This window comes from Vulpes lagopus, chromosome 7 (genome assembly GCF_018345385.1).
Source record: "Vulpes lagopus strain Blue_001 chromosome 7, ASM1834538v1, whole genome shotgun sequence".
NCBI classification, from domain to species: domain Eukaryota; kingdom Metazoa; phylum Chordata; class Mammalia; order Carnivora; family Canidae; genus Vulpes; species Vulpes lagopus.
Window position 1 is genome coordinate 78,844,876 of NC_054830.1, and position 21,459 is coordinate 78,866,334.

A 21,459-nucleotide genomic window follows, 5' to 3' on the forward strand; every position below is an offset into this window, starting at 1 on the left:
CTGACTAAGCCACTCAGGCACCCCTAAGATTTTATTTTTAAGTAATCTCTACACCCAACATAGAGCTTGAACCCACAATCCCAAGATCAAGAGTTGCATGCTCCACTGACTGAGCCAGCCAGACACACCTAGGTGCTAAGTATTCTCAATAAGATGATGCATTCACTCTTTCTCTCAAAAATAAATAAATAAATCTTTAAAAGGGGGTGCCTAGGTGTCACAGTCAGTTGAATGTCTGACTCTTGGTTTCAACTCAGGGTGTTGTGAGATCCAGCCCTGCACTGGGCTCCACACTCAGTGCAGAGTCTGCTTGAGATTCTTTCCCCCTCTCCCTCTGCCCCCTTCTGCTCATGTGTGAGCTCTCGCTCTCTCTCTCAAATAAATACGTAAATAAATCTTAATGAATTGATGCAATAAAGGAATAACAAGTAATTGGGCTAAAGTTATGTTGGATTCCTGATTGGGAAAGACCAAATCTTAAAAAATAAAAATATTGAGTTCTAATAAAAAATACAGATTTAATACATCAGTCAAAAATTCTTCCAGAATTAAAAAAAAAAACTTGATAAATTGAAGACAGCAATAGTAGCAGTAACAATGAGAATAATCATAAATAACATTTATTAAGCAATAACTATGTACTAGGGAGTGACCCAACTTATTTTCATAGTTCATTCACTTAACCCTCCTAACAAACTTGTGAGGGAGATACAATGATTATCCCTATTTTATAGATAAGGATACTGAATCTTCCTTCAAGGGACTTTTGCTTAAAATCATGCAGCTGGAAATGGGCCCCTTTCTTCAAAGTTTCTGTGGCACAGCTTCTCAGACAGTGCTGGCCAAGTGGAATTTAATGCAAGCCACATATGTAAATGTGAGTTTTCTAACAGCCACATGAGAAAAGGAAAAAGAAACAGGTGAAATTAATTTTTACAATATATTTTTAAAATTTAATTTATAATATATTTTTATTTAATTCAATATATCCAAAATGCTATAATTTCATCATGTAGCCAATTAAAAAATTGGTATTTTGCACTCTTTTTTATATTAAGTCCTCAAAATCCAGTGTGATATAAATCATATTTAGAGAACATTCAGTTTGGACACTATATTTTTACCAGAAATACTCAGACTTCATAAAATTTACAGCTTAAAAGTAAATTTTCATGCCCGAGTTATTCCAAACATACTTAAAATTTTCCAATAACTGAATTACCAGCCTTTGAATTTAAATTAATACATTTAAATAAAATGAAATATTCAGTCCCTTAATAACATATAAATAAATGCATATAAATTTTAAAACCTAGATAACAGGATAGGGGCACCTTGATGGCTCAGTCAGTTAAGCATCTGACTTTGGCTCAGGTAGAGATTTCAGGGTCCTGGGATCAAGTTCCGCATTGGGCGGTTTCCCACTCAGCAGGGAGTCTGCTTGTCTCTCTCTCTCTCAAGGAAAAAAGTAAGCCATAAAAGCTTATAATTTCTCCCTCATACACACAAAAATTAACTCCTGATGGATCATAGACCTCAATGTAAGAGCTAACATTACACTACTCTTAAGAGAAAATAAGGAGTAAATCTTTGTGACCTTGATATGATACCAAAAGCACAAGTAGTAACAAAAACACAGATACATTGAACTTCATCAAAATTAAAAATTCTTATGCTTCAAAGGACACAATTAAGGGGCACCTGGGTGACTCAGTCAGTTGAGCATCCAACTCTTGATTTTGGCTTAGCTCATGATCTTGGGATGCTGAAATCCAGTCCCATATCCAGCTCAGAGCTCAGGGCTGAGTCTGCTTGTGAATCTCTCTCTCCCTTTCTCTCTGCCCTTCCCCTGGCTCATGCTCTCTTTGTCTCTTTCTCTCTATCAACTCAATCAATCAGTCAATCAATATTATTTTTTTAAAGATTTTATTTATTCATGAAAGGCAGAGAGAGAGAGAGAGAGGGAGAGAGGCAGAGACACAGGCAGAGGGAGAAGCAGGCTCCCTGCAGGGAGCCCGATGTGGGACTCGATCCCAGGACTCCAGGATCATGCCCTGGGCCAAAGGCAGGTGCTAAACCCCTCAGCCACCCAGGGATCCCTAAATCTTTAAAAAAGGGATACAATTAAGAAAGTAAAAACCCACAGAATGGGAAAAAACATTTGTAAATAATGTATCTGATAACTGGAGCTAGAATATAAAGAATTCTTATAAAAGAAAAATACCTCAATTAAAAAGTGGGCAAACATTTATGTGGACATTTCTACAATGAAGATATACCAACAACCAGTAAGTACATGAGAAGATGCTCAACATCATTAGCCATTATGAAAATGCAAATCAAAACCACAATGCCAACCACAATACCACTTTATACCTACTGGGATGACCATAATCAGAAAGATAGGTCAAGTGTTGACAACTATGTGGAGAAAAAGCAACCTTGATACCATCTGGCAGTTCCTCAAAAGACTAAATGCTGAATACCATATGACCCAGCAATGCCATTTCTACATATATCCCTAAGAGAAATGAAAACTTATGTCCACATAAACTCACACACAAATGTTCATAGCAACAATATTCATAATAGCCCCAAAGTGGAAACAGCTCAGATGTACATCAACTGATGAAATGACAAAGAAAATATTTCACTGCAGAATATTATTCAGCAATGAAAAGGAATGAAATATGAATGCATGGCTATAATATGGATGCACTTGGAACACATTCTGCTAAGTGAAAAAAGCCAGCCACAAAAAAACACATACTATGTGACTCCACTTATGGGATATGTTCAGAAGAGGCAAATCTATAGAGACAAAGTAGTGGTTGCCTAGGGCTGAAAGCAAGAGAATTCTGGAAAGAAATGGGGAATGACTGCCAATAGATATGGAGTTTTTTTAGGGTGAAAAAAATCTTCCAAAATGGATCGTGAGTACACTAAAAACCAATGAATTGTATGCTTTAAGTAAGTGAGTTGTATGGTATGTAAATTGTATCTCAGTAAAACTGTTGAAAATAAGGTAAATCAGTTTAGTTTTTAAAAAGATTTTATTTATTTGAGAGAGAGAAAGTAAGACCATGAGCAGGGGGAGGGGCAGAGGCAGAGGGAGAGAGACAAGTAGACTCCTTGTTGAGCTTGGAGCCTGACACAGGGCATGATCCCAGGACCCCAACATCAGGACCTGAGCCAAAGTCCAATGCTTAACTGACTTAGCCATCCAGGCGCCCCAAGATAAATCAGTTTAAAAAAATAAAATTCTGGGGGGAAAATGTTGTGATACAAATATATAAAAAATGGGCATAAGTACATGGAGTAAAATACCGATTTCACATGCTCAAAGCAAGTGAACTGACAACTTGCACATGAAGAAATAAAGCTGGTAAATAACATGAAAAATGTTATTAAAGAAGTACAATTGAAAGGGCTACAGAGTGCTATTACATGTCAAGTAAAGCACCAAAAATATAAATAAAAATATTAAAGCCCAATATGTGCGGGCCCTGGGATTTAAGGCTGACCATATCAATTGGCTATTCAATCTCTCTAGAAAATAATCAGGGAAATTGTAACATGAATTTAAAATGTGATCATTTTCTTTGACCTTCTGTTACTATTCAGACCGCCATTTCTCAAAGTGATAACCCCAAACAAAAACACAAATTATCTTACTAGATTATGAGTTCCTAAAAGACAAGGGTAGTATCTATTTATCTCTGTGTTCCTCAGGCCTGGCAAAGTCCTAGAATAGAATATGAACTCAAAATACCCTGATTCTTAAATATTCAAAAATATTTATCACAACTTCATTTAGAATAGTGAAAAAAAACTCAAAATAACTCAACAGAAGATGGACTTAGTAAAGAATTACTCCAAGACTCTACATCAATGAAATATCACAAGCCTCAGAACTTTAGACATACATGGAGACATAGCTTAGAACATACCCACTCAGAGCATCCTCTAAACTACAGTTCAGATTTACTTCCTAAGAAGAGCTTGGATTATTCTAGACCTAAATTCTCTGAGTGCTGAGTGAAGATCCTTTGCCCATAAGGAAGCATTTGTACTTATTAGATGAATGAATACCTGAGCAAAATACTGTATATAGAAATCATGATACAAAACAGTACCTCAAATGATTGGCAAAGGTAAAAATGTATATATAACCATTAAAAAATAGCAGACAACTTGAATGGAAGTAACAAGAGTTCAATATTTGTCATTTTCCTTTGTTTGCTTAATTGGCTACACAGCTCAGCCCTGAGGAATTAGGACTCATCTTCTCCATGTCCCAGAGCTCAGCAAATGGTATCATGAAAACTCCTGGGAATCATCCTTGATTATACCCCACTCTCATCCCTATTATCTGATCAGTCACAACACCAAAAGATCTCTAAAAATGTCCATTTCCATCTCCTCAGCCACCATTCAATTTCAGGTCTCCATTACCTGTCCTGCAGACAGCTTTCTCCAATAGCCTCTAAACTGGTCTCTTCATTTTTCACTTCTGTTTCTCCTGAATGCTTCTCCATCCAATACCCATATTGATTTTATAAATGCAACCTTGCTCAGATGTCTTCCTTGACGAAATGGCCTCATCTAAAACCCCTTATATGGCTTAATACAGCTCCTGCCCACCACCCTAGCCTTGACCAACAAGCCATTCATCCTCCGATATTCTTGTTCCAGTCAAAGGAGTCTCCTTTGAGTTCCTCAAATACACTGGCCTTTGCACAAGCTCTTCCCTTTACCTAGAATCCTCCCCCAGCCCCATAACCCCTGATAGCACACACACTCCAGAAATTTACCCAACATGCCCAACCCCTACTCTATCCTCTGGTTTGGGCAGAAATATCTCCTGTTGAACACACCCACAGAACATTTTACATCTCTTTTAAAAATATAAATAATATTTGCAATGACCAATGTGAAGTCTCTTGTCCTCTCTAGACTATAATTTGTGAGGCAAAAACCATGTCTTTTTTGTCCCATGTGCCAAACTCAAAGCTAGGCATAGAGTAAGGGTTATTAATATATGGAGAATAAAAGAAAAAAAAACAAACCATACTGCACAGTTAAAATAGAATCCATTTTGATGTTTTTCAAATGTGTAGTCTTTAGTTATCTGACTTTTCCCTTTGGAAGGGTACATTCCTCAACAATTGTAGACAAACAAGGCCCCACTGTGTTGACTTATCTCTGCACAGTGTCAGTGGCTTTGGCCCAAAGTCTGCATTTGACATTTTCCCCAAAGGCCATGTTTCAGCTTTTGTTTGAAAAGGGATTGTTTGAGAACATGACCAAACTGTGGCTTCTCATCACAAAGAGTGTTTAATATTTGACAGGGAGCTGAAGGAAATGCTCTCTGCTGCAAAATTTGATTTAAGATGCTCTGAAGCATCTTATAAATATCGAACTGAACACTGATAATCCAAAAACCTATGTCTGGTTCCTTTGTAACAGCTTCAAACCATAAATCTGAGATAATTCTGATGATTTTACATTGAAACAGAGTAAGACCTAAGGGCACACTAGTGGAATTCCTGTCCGATAAATGAATCTAGCCTACAGTAGGACTAGAAAAAAAATTACATTTACCATGAAAGTAGTCTCAAATAGACAAATTCTATATTTCATGGGTTATTAGTTCACACCGAACTGATCAACACTGAAAATGAAAAAATACCACATGGAAATAGATTATGCTTCCGATATTCTGTGGCTTTTTATCTGTTCTCTAATATATCAGAAAATGTATTTTATTCTATCCTGTAACAACAAAGAATTCATTTTTGAGGGCCAGCAGGACATGGAGAAACTATTTTGAATCAATGTTTAAACACTGTATTAGATGTTCAGCTTGAGTGATTTTAAAAGCTAAAGTCTGGTATAAGCTGAATTTTTAATCTAAAGTTTATTTAAAGAAAGCAGAAATAGAGGGAGCAGTCCATACCAGAAAGCAATGTAGCATGTAGTCATAATCATAGGACTATGCTTATGACAGTTTCTAGGGACTATGCAACGAAGAGACTGTGAATATAGTGTCATAGGGTGAAGGCCTACAGTTGAGAGAAGCAATTATTCTATTACTTTAAAAAGGAGATTCAGAAGATGATGGCAATTCTGAAAACGCAGTGCAAGAGCCTTCCAGCCTGTTCTCAGATCTTTCCACTTTTGCTCATAGGTCAAGAAGCAAATATTGATACCTGAAGTGGTCTTTCTACATCATAGGAATGTCAAAAAGGCCAAATAAGGCCATCCCTATAATTAGTAAATAGTCTTTTTATGGTTGTAGTGAAAAAGTACATTTGGAAAACATGTAAAACAAACAGGGAGGGCTTCTGACATTGAGATGCCACAATACACATGCAGTGCACACAGGTAGGTGTGTGCACATGTGCTTGTGTATGTGCGTGGATGTGTGCACATGTCTGCAACATGTGCATGTGTGTTCATTAATATTAAGATTCAAGGTAAGTTGAGAAATCTTTCTTAAGCCTTGAGGATAGAACCAAGCACCAAGCTGCATTAACCTCTTCATGTTTCTTTAAATCTTGCTCTATAAAACTAATACTTCTAGATGAAGCATAAGAGAATTCAGTAAATCTTATGCTGGGTTGTTTTTTTATTAGGATTTTATTTATTTATTCATGAGACACACAGACAGAGGCAGAGACATAGGCAGAAGGATAAGCATGGTCCCCTCAGGGCGCCCGATGCAGGACTTGATTCCGGGACCCCAGGATCACACCCTGAGCTGAAGGCAGATGCTCAACCACTGAGCAACCCAGGCATCCCTGGGTTGCTTTAATAATATAGTAAAGTTATTCTAAAGTTTATATGCAGGAATTACAAGTAAGGGTAAAAAAATAGAAAATTTATTACAGGGATGTGTAAACAAGCAGATCAATGCTTCAGAATAGTCTAGAAAGAGATCCAATTTCTGACTCACAGAAGAATTTCATAATGATAAAAAAAAGGAGTCATAAATCATTGAAGAAAGGAAAGATCACTCACAGTCAATGGTGATGGAAATAACTACTTACTGTTTTGGGAAAAATCAAGCCAGTTATTTATCTCATAGCCTATACTAAAACTCCAAATTAAAGAACTAAATGTAAGATATTTTTAAGCTATTAAACAAAATGGGAAATTAATTAATTATGGGATGAAGGGATCCCTGGGTGGCGCAGCGGTTTGGCGCCTGCCTTTGGCCCAGGGCGCGATCCTGGAGACCCGGGATCGAATCCCATATCAGGCTCCCGGTGCATGGAGCCTGCTTCTCCCTCCGCCTGTGTCTCTGCCTCTCTCTCTTTCTCTGTGACTATCATAAATAATAAATTAAAAAAAATTATGGGATGAAGATTTTCTAAGCTTAGAAGGAATCAAATAAATCATCAAGAAAATGACATTTAACTACATAAAAGCCAAAACTTTCATAGGAGGGAAAAAATGGTATAATTAAGTGGAAAAGTATACAATTATCTAAATCTTCCTTATGTTATTATTTCTATAGCTATCCAGAGCTATTAAAAAGATGACAATCGGGCAGCCCCAGCGGCCTGGCAATTTGATGCCGCCTTCAGCCTGGGGTGTGATCCCGGAAATCAGGGATCGAGTCCCACATCAGGCTCCCTGCATGGAGCCTGCTTCTCCCTCTGCCTCTCTCTCTCTATGTCTGTCATTAAAAAAAAAAAAAAAAAAAAGATGACAGTTTAGTTCAACGCAAAATGGTTAAAAATTAGGTAATGATGTAATGTCACTATGTTGCAGCTCTTAAGTAGATTTTATTGATTATTATTTTTTAAAGATTTATTGATTTATTCATGAGAGACAGAGAGAGACAGAGAGAGAGAGGCAGAGACATAGGCAGAGGGAGAAGCAGGCTCTCCAGAGGGAGTCCAGTGAGGGACTCGATCCCAGATTCTGGGATCATGCTCTGAGCCTAAGGCAGACGCTCACCACTGAGCCACTCAGGCATCTCTTTATTGCATTATTTATACAGAAATTGAAAACACGTTACAGTGACCATTTAATGGGTTAGGTATTTGGAAAAGAGCAATGACACTATACATGCTATTTTTATGTTGGAATATGAACATAGGTAGTGAGAGTAGTCATCTTCACCACATCTGCATAATTTTGCACTCTTATAAGTTTCACTAGGCCTTGTACCTATCCGCGCATGCACACTTCATTCTGAGCACCACTGTCTGAATTTGACTGATTATAATAATAACCATCCACTGAAACTTAATTGAAATTTAAGAAATCCAAAGCAACTCTGAAAGTTGGCACAGGCATACCTCCAGAGAAAAACACCTGTTTTATGATGCATTATAAAGCTCTAATAGAACCCTAGGTCCTTAAAAGTTATCAATCTGTTCAGCAATATTTGGAAATGTAAATGGCTATTTTGGCTAATTTGCTCCTAAACAATTAAATTAGAGTCAGAAATAAAGCTTAAATTTTATGGGAAAAAAATGGCAATTACCAGTAAAGGAAGTAAAAAGAGGCTGAAATTATTGGAAGTTTTTGAAAGTCTGGAAAAAAAATAACAGGATTGTTAAAAGGTGCATGTAAAATTATATGACTGCAGATGAGCTTCTAGGTTTCTTTATTCTGGACTAGAAAAAAACATGTTAATGTACTTCTTTCTTTTCTTGCTCTGGCTGTCAAAAAACTCAGATCCCCGTTAATACTCGAATGTTAAATCCTACATCTAATTGGTTAACAATGTATAGCATTTCAGTTTATTTAAAATTTTCTACATGTTTTAAAACTATAAGCCATCAAAAATTTTCTTTGGAAGAAGGAAGGACCTAAAATTTTTTTTAATATTTTTTTTTTATTTGAGAAAGAACACAAGAGAGAGAACATGAGTAGGGGAGAGGGGCCGAGGGAGAAGCAGACTCCCCACTGAGTTCTGATGTGGGGCTCCATCCCAGGACCCTGGGATTATGACCTGAGCTTAAGGCAGAAGCTTAATTGACTGAATCACCCAGGCATCCCTAAATGTATTTTAATAAATAATATAATTCCTCATTATGAAAGTCCTTAGCCAATAAAAATCTATTGGACATCTATTAGATACTACGTACTCTTTCAGGGCTGATGATACTTTGTGAAACAAAACAGTTGTGATCCTTGGTCTCATATGTGGAGGTGAGTTGAAAGGAGAAAGGCCATATAATAAACAGGGGATGGAGGGTAGACAATAAACAAGTTATCAATGGATCTATTATTATAAGTGTTATGAGGGCTAATTATTCTGAAAGGAACAAAGAGGAGAACCTGCTATGCCAAGGAAGCAGGAAGAACAAAATGAGATTGGAGAGTTAGGCTGGGGCCAGATCATAAAGGCGCTTGTAGGCTGTGGCACAATGGTAGGTGCATGGAAGGTGAGTATGTGGGACACGAGTGGTGTGTATTGAAAAGTCCACTACAGCTTCTTGGTAGAGAATAGGCTGGATCAGACAAAGAGTTAAGTGACCATGGCAGTGCCCCCAGAGACAGAGAGGTGGATAGACCTGAGATATGTTTGAAGGTGAATTGATAGCTGCTGATAAGGTGGGTGCAGAGTGTGATTAAGAAAACAAGTCAGGATCCCTGGGTGGCGCAGCGGTTTGGCGCCTGCCTTTGGCCCAGGGCGCGATCCTGGACACCCGGGATCGAATCCCACATCGGGCTCCCGGTGCATGGAGCCTGCTTCTTCCTCCGCCTGTGTCTCTGCCTCTCTCTCTCTCTCTCTGTGACTATCATAAATAAATAAAAATTTAAAAAAAAAAAAAAGAAAACAAGTCAGGATGACTTGTTCTTAAGCAGCTGGTGGTGGATGGTACCATTTGCTCCACTCTGGGGAATTGAATTATTTACCCCAAACTTAGCTGCTCAACTCTTGATCACTTTCAAGTCATCGGAGGACCCCAAGAACCCACCCTGTATAAAGGTTGTGAGATTAGAAATGAGAAGCAATTTAGACAAGGCTAAATTGATCCTAGAAACACAGAAATGATGTCTTCCATGCATATTTCCAGGAACCTTTCCCTCTTTTGTTTCTCTTTCTCAAGCACTTGGAAAATATGACTGTCCAGACACATGGAAAGATGCTCAACATCATTAACCATCAGGAAAATGCAAATCAAAACCACAGTGAGATCCCACCTCGCTCACACTAGGAGGGCCACAACAGAAAAGAGAGATAAAAACAAGAATCGACAAGGATGTGGAGGCATGGCACCCTTGTACACTGCTGGTGCAAATGTAAAATGGTACAGCCACTTTGGAAAACAGTCTGGCAGTTCCTCGAGAGATTAAATATTGAATTACCATGTGACTCATCTATACTACTCCCAAATATATACCCAAGAGAAATGAAAACGTATGTTCAAACAAAAACTTGTACACACATGTTCATAGGAGCATTATTCATAATAGCCCCAAAGTGGAAACAACCCAAGTGTACATTAATTGATGAACAGACAAGGAAAATACTTCATAATGGAATATTATTTGGTAATAAAAATGAAACACTGATCCATGCTATAACATGGATGAACCTTGACCACAGAAGGTGAAGTGAAAGAAGCCAGGCACAAAACACCACATATTATATGATTCTGTTTATGTGAAATAACCAGAATAGGCAAATCTATGAAGATAGAAACTACATGAGTGGTTCCCTGGGGATGGGAGAGGGGCAAATGGGGAGTGACTGCTAATGGGTATGATGATTCTTTCTGTGGTATTGAAAATGTTCTAAAATTGGATTGTGGTGATTGTTGTACAATCCTGTACATATACTAAATATATACTAAAAATCACTGACTTGTATATATTTAGTGGATAAACTTCATGATATGTAAGTATATCTCAAATAAGATGTTGGATAAAACAACTTCCTACAGGTCAATGTCATCTTTTATTTACATTCTGTGGAAAAAGCAGGATATTAGAGAGTACCAACATCAAATATTTAGGCAAAAGTTAAAGTTACACAGGTCTCTTTTCTGCAGGAATTCATAGAGCTAAAATGCACTGTGCAAAATGAAAGCAGAGGTGGGTAGGAGTGGAATATGGTCTGTGTCACTTCCAAACTTTAGTGGAATAGCATAAGACGGGACTAGGTTTTATAGAAGACACTTTAGGAAGCAACGCACCTAGCAGTTTCCCCACTCACCATCAAGTACTACTTGACTACATGCAATCAATCTCCTGGAGCTCAATCACCTCTGGGTCATAGAGACGAAGCCAATACTGTCCCTGTGCTCAAAGCTTACTGTCCATGAGGAAAAAAAGAGATGTGCTCAAATAGGATGAACACACCAGGTGGAGCATGATGCCGATGCTACCAATCAAATACAATGGGGTCCCATGGGAATGGTCAAGTCTAGCTATGGTTTGGGGAACACTTCCTGGAAGATCGAGTATTTCAGCCAGATCTTGAGCAGCAGGTATGTTCCGTATGCATGAAGTTGGGAGGAAGGGATCTGGCACAAGAGCTCTGATCTAAGGGATGAGAGGAGAAGAAGGGGTGCTTGGAGTAGGGGAACAATGAATAGTTCCTTTTAGCTGGAGTATGATGTGAAGGAAGCCCAGCAGTAAGAGAGACAGCTGTAAAGGACTAGGTCAATCATGGAAAGCACTGAATGCCAAACCAAAAATGTTTATCCTCTAAGAACAAGGAACCTATCAACAATTTCTGAACAGGGGATGGAGATGATCTTAAACGAGTCATTCTCTGAGCCCCAGGTATTTCAACTGAAACACAGGGCTAACCCTACCAGCTTTATCTCACTGCTGTGTGTGAGGATCTGAGCACTTGACTGCAGGGCAGCCCGGTCCTAAGCAAGGTTTATCGCTCAGCAGCACAACAGCTGTTTCCAGTTCCTTTGGAAGACTGTGAGTCTCAGAAACACCTGACACATGATATTTCATCTCTGTGGCAGGGCCAGATGGGAAATCTGAGATGGAAAATGAACACTTCGAAACAGAACATATTTTAAGTTCTCCTGTAGCAGTCAAATCAGATCTGTATTTGATTTCATTTTATTTTGTTTAGAATGAAATAGGGACTGCAAGGAAGGAACAGCTGCTGGAAACAAAGACGGGGAAAGAGTATAAATAGAAGACTGCCTGACCCTTGCATCAAGTACTAAGACAAGAGGTGTGTCTGTGAGACACAGCTTGAGTGAGTGTTTACAAGTGTATGAGTGAGTGTATATTCCAGAAAGCAGATGCACACATCAGTATGTATGAGTGTGTCTGTATAAGTTCATTTGTGTGCGAGTGTTTGTCTCTGGGAATGTGTGTATGAGTTTGGTGTGAGCGTACATTGTGGGTGTGTGTGGAGAGACAAAGAGGGAAGAGTTGGATGGGGGATAGACAGGCACTCCAGCAAAATTGCCAATCTCTTTATGCCTTCCTCACCGTATGGTGTAAGAACAAAGCAAACTGGAGATGGCAATCCCTGGTGCTGCAAAATCTCCTCCCACCGGGACACCAAATCTTTGACATAAATCTCTGCTAGCCCAGGAGCCTTACCGGGCTGAGCTGTCCCGCGAACGTCGTAGCCATCTTGCCACCATTTGTTCTATTCTGTGTGCTTTCCGTGTCTGGAATAAACTGGTCTCCACCTCTTCCATTTACCTAAAAAGAAGAAGAGCTCTCTTAAGAAGCTAACCAAATATTTGGAAGAGGATTCTGACAAATCATTGTGATGTTTCCTGTATTTGCCCATTTAATGACATGCTGATCAAATAACTGGGGTTCTCTTTCTTTGAAATTAACATAAACAAGTCCTCAATGTTCCTGGAGTGAACAAGTTTATAGCAGCCCTCTGCCTAAGGAGTCCATGGTCTTGTGGGAAACACATTCACCTTTCACATCTTAAAGAGTTAAAGATAAGGACTAGGGAATAAAATAGAGATGGTTTCTCAAACTGTGACTATGGCCTATCATAAGAAACACACCTTGCCACATGACACTGCCTGCTGCCCCAACTACGCATGCATCCCTAGACAGCACAGCTTAGTTTTGCCTGCATTGGAAGTTGCATGTACATGGAAGCATTCTAATCACGCTGTGCCTATTCTGCTGATTGTTGCTTCTTTTGCTGAATATTTTGAATTTTTGAAAAGGATAATTTATTTGTAGAATTCAAACCCTAAACTGTACAAAGAAGATATACATTATTATGTTGTGCACTTAAAAATTTATTAAGAAGGCAGATTTCATGTTAAGTGTGTTCTTGCCAAAATAATTTTATTTATTTATTTAGAGATTTTATTTATTTGAGAGAAAGAGAGGGGAGGGAGAGAGAGAACCAGATTCCCTGCTGAGTAGGGAGCCTGATGTGGGACTCAATCCCAGGACTTTGAAATCATGACCTGAGCTGAATCAGGAAAATGCTTAACCTACTGAGCCACCCACGCTTCCCAAAATAATTTTAAAAGGATAGTCAAAAGTCTCCCTTCTGTGCTGTTCCCATACAGCTAATTCCCACACTCATTCATAATCACTGCTCTCTTTTTTCTTTACAAAGTTTATATCTATATAAACAAATATAAACAATGATTTCATTTCTCCTCCCTCTTAATAACACAGAGGATAGTATATCATACACCTTGTTCTGCACTGTGCTTTCTTATTTATTTATTTATTCATTCATTCATTCATTCATTCATTCATTCATTCATTCATAGAGAGAGAGAGACAGGCAGAGGCACAGGCAGAGGGAGAAGCAGGCTCCATGCAGGGAGCCCGACATAGGACTCAATCCCGGGTCTCCAGGATCACGCCCCGGGCTGCAGGCGATGCTAAACCGCTGAGCCACTGGGGCTGCCCCAGTGTGCTTTCTTCTTAAAATATATATCCTTGGTATCTTTCCACATTGATACATAGAATGCTTCTTCATTCTTTTTGACAACCCCTAAGTATTATACTGTATGAATGTACTGTAATTTAAAAAGTAGTCCTCTCTTGATAGGCATTTGGATTACTGCCAATCATTTACTATTATAATAATGATGTAATGAATTATGTTGCACATATATCATTTCTGCATGTATGTGATTATGTATCTGGATAAGTTCCCAAATTGAATTGCTAGGTCAAAAGTTATATGTATTTGTGCTTTGATAGGTATTGTCAAGTTACCAAGAAAACAACACACGTGCTTGAGATTAAAGTTTTATAAAACAGTATATATTTTTCTATTCTAATTTATTTCACTTTTTAAAATACTGGTTTCAATTCACCAAATTAATTTCACAACTCAGTAAATATCCACACAAAGTAAGATATGACATTAGGGGAAAGAAAGATATGACATTGGGAAATAACTATGGATACAGAGAAAATAAAAATGAATTATAAGAGATTATATTGGTTAACACTACACAAATACATTTTAAAACCTTGATGACACAGTGGTTTGTAAAGAAAAGATAAATGATATGAGATAACCCTTTAAGACACAGAATCTAAAAATACAATTACCATAGAAGAGAAAGTTGATAAAGAGCCACCCCTACAAAAAAGTTTTAGGCATGGACAGATTCAAAGGTGAATCCTTACAAATCTATAAGATGTGCCTCACTCTGATAATTTTTTTATTTTAAATATAATCTTTTAATTTTGGAATAATTTTAGATGTATAAAACAGTTGCAGAGAAAATACAGGGAGTTCCCACATATCCTTCATTCAGCTTTCCCTAACATTAACATCTTACATAGTCATTGTATCTTTGTCAAAATTAACACTAGTCCAATATTAACTAAACTCTAGACTTTATTCAGATTTCACCAGTTTTTCCATTAGTGTTCCTTTTCTGTTCCAGGGTCCAATCCTGGATACCACATTACTTTTAAACAGCTTAGTTTATTTTTCCCCAAATGCTATTTTCACTATTCTAGAGCATAAACATGGAAAGTTCCCAAAATCTTTTTGAATAGCCAGTAGAACATTGATACTAATTCTGATAAAAACAGTACAATAAAATAAAAATACAATCTCTCTTGTGAATATAAAAGTAAATAAACAAAATGTTAGCAAATAGAATCTATCAGCAATTAACAGAGTAATAGTGGGATCTACCCAGGAGTGCACTAGCTAGGGCATAAAAAAAATGAAAGCAGGACAACCAACCTGACCTTGAAAGTGGGAAAATTATACTTTTCAGTTAAATAGCAGCCAAATACAAATTAATGGACAAAAAACAAGCTACAGCCAAAAATAAATTCCATTTACATTCAAGGATGTGTCAGTCTAGCTTTCTTCTACAGTAGGGACATCAGACCTGAATGCTGTCTTCAGTTCTAGACAGTTCACTGTTTTAAAATTATAAATTTAATGTCTGATCATGCATTGAAATCTATTATTCAGTGAAACCCACACAACATACAAAGTTACTTACATATGAATATAAGATTTCTAATTAAACACGGTGAATTCAAACTATGTCTTAATTTCTCCTTTCCCAAACCTTATAAATTCCAGCAAAGGAATATAAAGGGGATTAAACCCATTGAATAAGGAAAAACAAAACAAGAGAGAAGATGATAGATGAGAGATGTAGACAATTTTGGGAAGATAGAAACTATTCAGAGAAGAGGAAACAGAAACCTATGTGCTTTTACAGAAGGATTCTGATGAAAAATGAGCTGATTCTCCCCCAAGATGGCCCAAGAACTAGAGGCAACAGGTATGGGAGAAAGCAGAGATGAAGCATAGGGCTGGAAATATGAAAATGGATTTCTATAAGCAGCAATTTTGTTCACAGGCCCCAGCCCATGCCACTTGCCCACCTAGACAACCATCCCTTCTCCACCATACTAGAGACAAGAGGCTTATTATCTGGAGAAATCAAACCAGAGAGGCTCCAGAATTAGGGAAACCAGGCACAGTAGAGACTCCAGGATTGAAAATAGAAGGATTAACTAAAACTTTTCTTACTGAATGACAAGATTTTTGGTTTTTTTCCTTTGCCCAGTTCCCAAAATACTGGCAGCTAAGACCATAAATACCAAGCAAAAGACTAGATAATTCTTTTCTGGAGAATTAAAAAGAACCATAGGAAAGACGTTCAGGTATTGACACTTCTGGCAACTTGCTGCCTGATCACGCATTGAAATCTATTATGCAGTGAAACCCACACAACATACAAAGTTTCTTACATATGAATTATATTGGAGAAAAGCCATTATTATGAAAAACATATCACACAGAAGAACTCAGGAGAAACAGACAATGCAGGAAACAGAATGAAAATATTATAGATCCTTAAAAAGATATTACATCCATGAAACAAGAAGAAGATTTTCTTTGAAAAGGGGAGAAAAGAATGAGAACACTTGAACATTAAATATAAGATAGCTAGAATTTAAAAGTTTAATTAAAAATTTAAGAGTGTCAGTGAAGTCTATGAAATATTGAGGAAAAGAGTAGCCAAAAGCCAAAGACAGGGAAAACAGAGAAGCATAGAAATGTATATCAATCCAGAAGGCCCAATATTCATCTAACTAGTAATCTCAGAAGGACAGAACAAAATGGAGGTAAGAAAATTATAAAATAATTCAATACAATTTCCCTAAAAACCTAAGTTTCCAGATTAAGAAAGTCTATTATTTGCCCAGCATAAGTGAAAAAAGACTCACATCAAGAGATAATACTATAAAATTTCACAAGCTAAAGGCAGAGAATATCCTCAAAACTTCCAGAGAAAAAAATAGATTGCATACAAACAACTGAGAATAAAAATGGCATCAGACTTCTTAGTAACAATGGAAGCTTGAAGACATTGAAGTTACGCCTCAAAGAATCACTTCAACTTAGAATTCTATACCCAGCTAAACTACCAATCAAATAGTAGAGACGTTTTCAGATGTTCATGTCTCAAAATTTTTACCTTTCATATATTCCTTTCTTAGGATGCTCACAGAGGATGTGCTCCAGTAAAACAAGGAAGTAAATAAAGAAAATAATGGATCCAGGAATTGGGGAAAATACAGACAAGAGGCAAAGGGATTACCCAGGATGACTATGAAGGTATATACTATGGTAACACCTGTACATGAGACCTAGAGAGCAACCTTACAGACTGGTGCATGAAGACCAAGGTCTTAGGAAAAAATATGAATATAGATTATCTTAAGTGTTTCTGCAGAAAAATTCACTGAGAGGCTGTTGGAGAGGGTATGAAAAGAATTAGCAATAAGCTCATGGAAAGTTAAGCAAATAAAAACCAGAGAATTATGAAAACAAAAAGTGGTACAATAAAGTAAACCAACTTTTTAAAGATTTATTTTGAGAGAGAGAGAGAGAAAGAAAGAAAGAAAGAGAGAACCCATGAGTGGGGGGAGGGGCAGAAGGAAAAGGAGAAAGATAATCTTAAGCAGACTCCTCACTGAGCACAGAGTCTGACACAGGGCTTGATCTCATGACCCTGAGATCATGACCTGAGCCAAAATCAAGAGTTGGACATGCAACCAACTGAGTTACCCAGTCGCCCAAGGAAACCAAATTTTAGCTCATCACTTGTCTCAGAAATGAATATTTACATTGTCATAATAATGTAAACACTGAAAAATGATTTCTCAAAAATAACTGATATGATTTGGGGAGGATATGGTGAAGGTGTACATTCTAGTGTACTGGTATAAGAGCTAAGTCCTCATCCACTATAATAATATCTAAAATTAATAAATTAGGAAATAGCAATACAAGCATATTTCCCAGAAATATGGAGGGAAAAATCAGAGGATACAGCTAGAAGTGCTTAAAGAGGTTGCCTCTAAGAAACTAGATGCTAAGGAAAAGTGGAGCAGGGACTGTTGAGTTCTATTAAAAGCCCTTAGTACTATTCTATTTTTTAACTATTTAGCTATTGTTAATTATTTTAGTGAAATTTTAAAAATTGAACATATGCTTATAGTAAAACACACAGAAAAACATAATGAAAATAAAATCACTACAATCATACCTCCCAGAATTATCAACTATTAATTTTTCATTTTTTGATGCTTACATGCTACATATTTTTATTCAAGTAAGATATAATGTTCCCACTTAGTTCATGAATATTATTCCATATTAATATTTAAGCATTTACATCATCATTTGAAATTTCTCTATAGTGTTATTTTCTTTGGCCATATCATAATTTATTCAGTAAATCTATCCTTGGACATTTGTACCATTTGCAATTTTTCAGTATTATAAAAGCTTTACAATGAACATCCTTATTCATGGTAAATGGCTACTTCCCAGATATTTTCTTGGGAATAATTTCTCAAAGTGAAATTAATGAATTTAAGCATGTGTCACTTTTGAGAATTTGGATGTGTATTGTCAAATTGCTTCCAAGAAGGTAGCGGATTTCAATCCCTGCCAGACTTTGTGAACACTGAATATTATCATTTAAAAAAATATTTGCTAATAGGATCAAAAGTAGCATTTAATTATTTGTTGGAATATGTATATCTTCAAAAATATAGAAAAAATAAATATACACATAATTCTATCATATTAAAAATTATACATATATATATAATTGCGTATTAAATTAAATTTAGTACACCAACTTTGCACTAAATTTATACCCATACGTATTACATATATTAAAATATATAGTCCACAAAAATGGAATAGAATCATTCTATACTCAATAGTCTGCATTTTTTTACCCTGTGAATATGTCATGGACATCTTTCCATATCAGAGCTCATTATGGTTTTCATTTGAAGTTATTTAATTACTAATGACATCTGAACATTTTCCATGAGCTGTGGTCACTTATATTTCTTCTTCTGTTACTTTCCAAATTCTATTTTTTCCTTATTTTTCTACTGGAACATTTGCCTTCTTGTTATTGTAAATCTCTTTCATAATAAGGATTATTTAATGTCACTTTGCCAAGGACACAAAAATCACATCATATTTCTGTGAGACCTACCATGGAGGGTAATGGTGCTAGAACCTTCTAGCATCCTGACAACACAGAGAGACTGATCACAAAGGACAGAAGGATAAACACTCATCAAGGCCTACAGGATATTGTTTTCAAATATTAATTGCTTCGGTCAGGCCCTTAATAGGAGTCAGGTGACAATTTCAGGATATGGATATTAATGTTGTCTTATTTCTATTCTAAGCAACAAACTTTTAGCACCTTCCCATAAAGGTCTAGGATGGTAAGAAAACTTAAAACCAAATCATATGAAGACTCATTGAAAAAAAAATCAGAGTATATTTATTTGACTAAGATTTGGAGGTGGCCCATATGATGCTGGTTCACAAACCACCAAAAGGCCACCATGTGGAAGAGACATAATTCATACGATTCTGAGGTGCAGAGCCAGGATTAATGGGGGGAATGCCATGGAGCAGGAGACTCTAGCTCAGGCTAAGCCTAGATCTTTTTTATCTTTTTTAAAATAAATCTTTTTAAAAAAGATGTATTTATTTATTCATGAGAGACCCAGAGAGAGAAGCAGAGACATAGGCAGAGGGTGAAGCAGAATCTCTGCAGGGAGCCTGATGCAGGACTCGAGTCCAAGATCCCAGGATCACAACCTGAGCCAAAGGCAGACACTCAACTGCTGAGACACCCAGGTGCCCCAATCCTAGATCTTTCTAATGTTTCTAGTGATCTGAGGATGGAATGAGTTTGCTCCAAAATGAGCAAGATCCTAGTCAACGATAGTTAAATAGAGGCTAAATAACTACATGGATATAAGAGGGATACTGCAATGGAATATAGGTACCAGATGATTTCTGTGGCTTCTTCCATCCATGCAGCCTGAGGTCTCTAACTAGATCTAAAAACCAGGCAAAATGATATTTTTTGTGCTCTGTCTTTAAATTAAGATCCACATCACCTAGGCAGCTGGAAATTCTGAAATAGCTACAGCACTAGTAAATACTAAATCTCTGACCTCTTCGTTGTTTTAGTCTCCAAATGACTACAAAGATGTCAGGGATCTCAGGCACATTTGAAAGGACATATCCAAAAGCTTTTCCATTCCTTTTGAAGGTCACCAAACTACAATGGTTACTTACAAGGAATTGCTACAAAACTACTACCAAATACAATTTAGTTAACTGACTTATATAAACATATATGGCTTTAATGATAAGAATTAATTTGCTTTATAGATCTGGACTGGGGGTAAGGCACATGCCTTCATCCAGGGATCCCTGAAGACCAAACAAATGACTACATCAACCAAGCCATTAAAAGTGCTCCCTGATTCAGCAAGGTCTGAGCAGGTGAGTTTAAAGTCCAGAAAATGACCTGCTAATGGTTTTAATATTAGCCTCTGGATTGCTGGGCTAATGGAAGAAAATAAGAGTCCAGATAATCTCTCAAACATTTGAATCTCTTCTGCAATCCCACTGCAAAGAAGTCACCTGACCTTTAATTGTTCTGTCATGTTGGGCCCCTCTTATGGCTAGAAAGTTTCTTCACATAAAGCTAAATTCTACCTCTCTGCAGCTTCAGTCCTCAGGAGTAGTGCTACCCTCTGACCACTTCTCCCCACCCCTTCACCACCATCTATAATAAATCAGCTCCTTATTCTATATATTGGCCTTTCTGGATTTGAACATAGCAATCTTGTTGTCTTCAAGTCTCCTCTGCCCCTGAATAAACATCCCCAGTTCCTTCCACAGTTCTTCATATGACAAGACCACTTTGGATCACCCTCCTTTGGGCACACACGAATTTGGCAAAGTCCTATAAGGGGCATGAATCCCCAAACTGAACACACTTCTGGTTGTCTGGGACAAAGTAATATGAAAAAGTAAATTCTCTCAAAATATTTTGCAAATGGAGAAGAGACTAGGGAGACAGCTATCTTATTTTTTTTTTTTAATTTTTTTTTTATTTATTTATGATAGTCACAGAGAGAGAGAGAGAGGCAGAGACACAGGCTGAGGAAGAAGCAGGCTCCATGCACCAGGAGCCTGATGTGGGATTCGATCCCGGGTCTCCAGGATCGCGCCCTGGGCCAAAGGCAGGCGCCAAACCGTTGCGCCACCCAGGGATCCCGGAGACAGCTATCTTAAAAGCACATTTATAATTAAGGATATAAATCCTTCAAAAGGTATAATAAGAGGTTATAGCAAAGGACTTCAAGCAACTAAAACCGGTTATTGAGAAATGAAAATAATCAACTGAGGCAACAAAGGATAGAAGAGAAACTCAAGAGCCAAAAACCACTTACACTAAATGAGAATTTAAAAGAAAACTTGCAATTTAAGTGAAGCTATCAGATATAGAATCAGATTGATGATATTTAACTTAATAGAGGATAGCAGAGGAAAGACAAAAGGCACAAAATTGAAATCCAAGAGTCAAAGGTAAATTTCTTGAGCTGAAAAATACCTGTTTCAAACATAAAGATCACAAAAAGCAACTCACTAATAAATGCCTTGAGGAAGGCTCCTTACAC

At 37.2% G+C, this 21,459-nt stretch overlaps 1 protein-coding gene across 2 annotated transcripts in view; it reads right to left on the bottom strand.

Moving 5' to 3' along the window:
* The window catches only part of FRMPD1 (FERM and PDZ domain containing 1), a 92,513-nt gene that overhangs the window by 37,471 nt on the left and 33,583 nt on the right, over window positions 1-21,459 (bottom strand). For both annotated transcript variants that reach the window (XM_041760619.1, XM_041760618.1), the window contains exon 2: window positions 12,550-12,654. In XM_041760619.1, coding sequence (XP_041616553.1) covers window positions 12,550-12,650 — 101 coding nt within the window. In that variant the 5' untranslated portion in view covers window positions 12,651-12,654. The remainder of the gene's footprint in view (window positions 1-12,549; window positions 12,655-21,459) is intronic.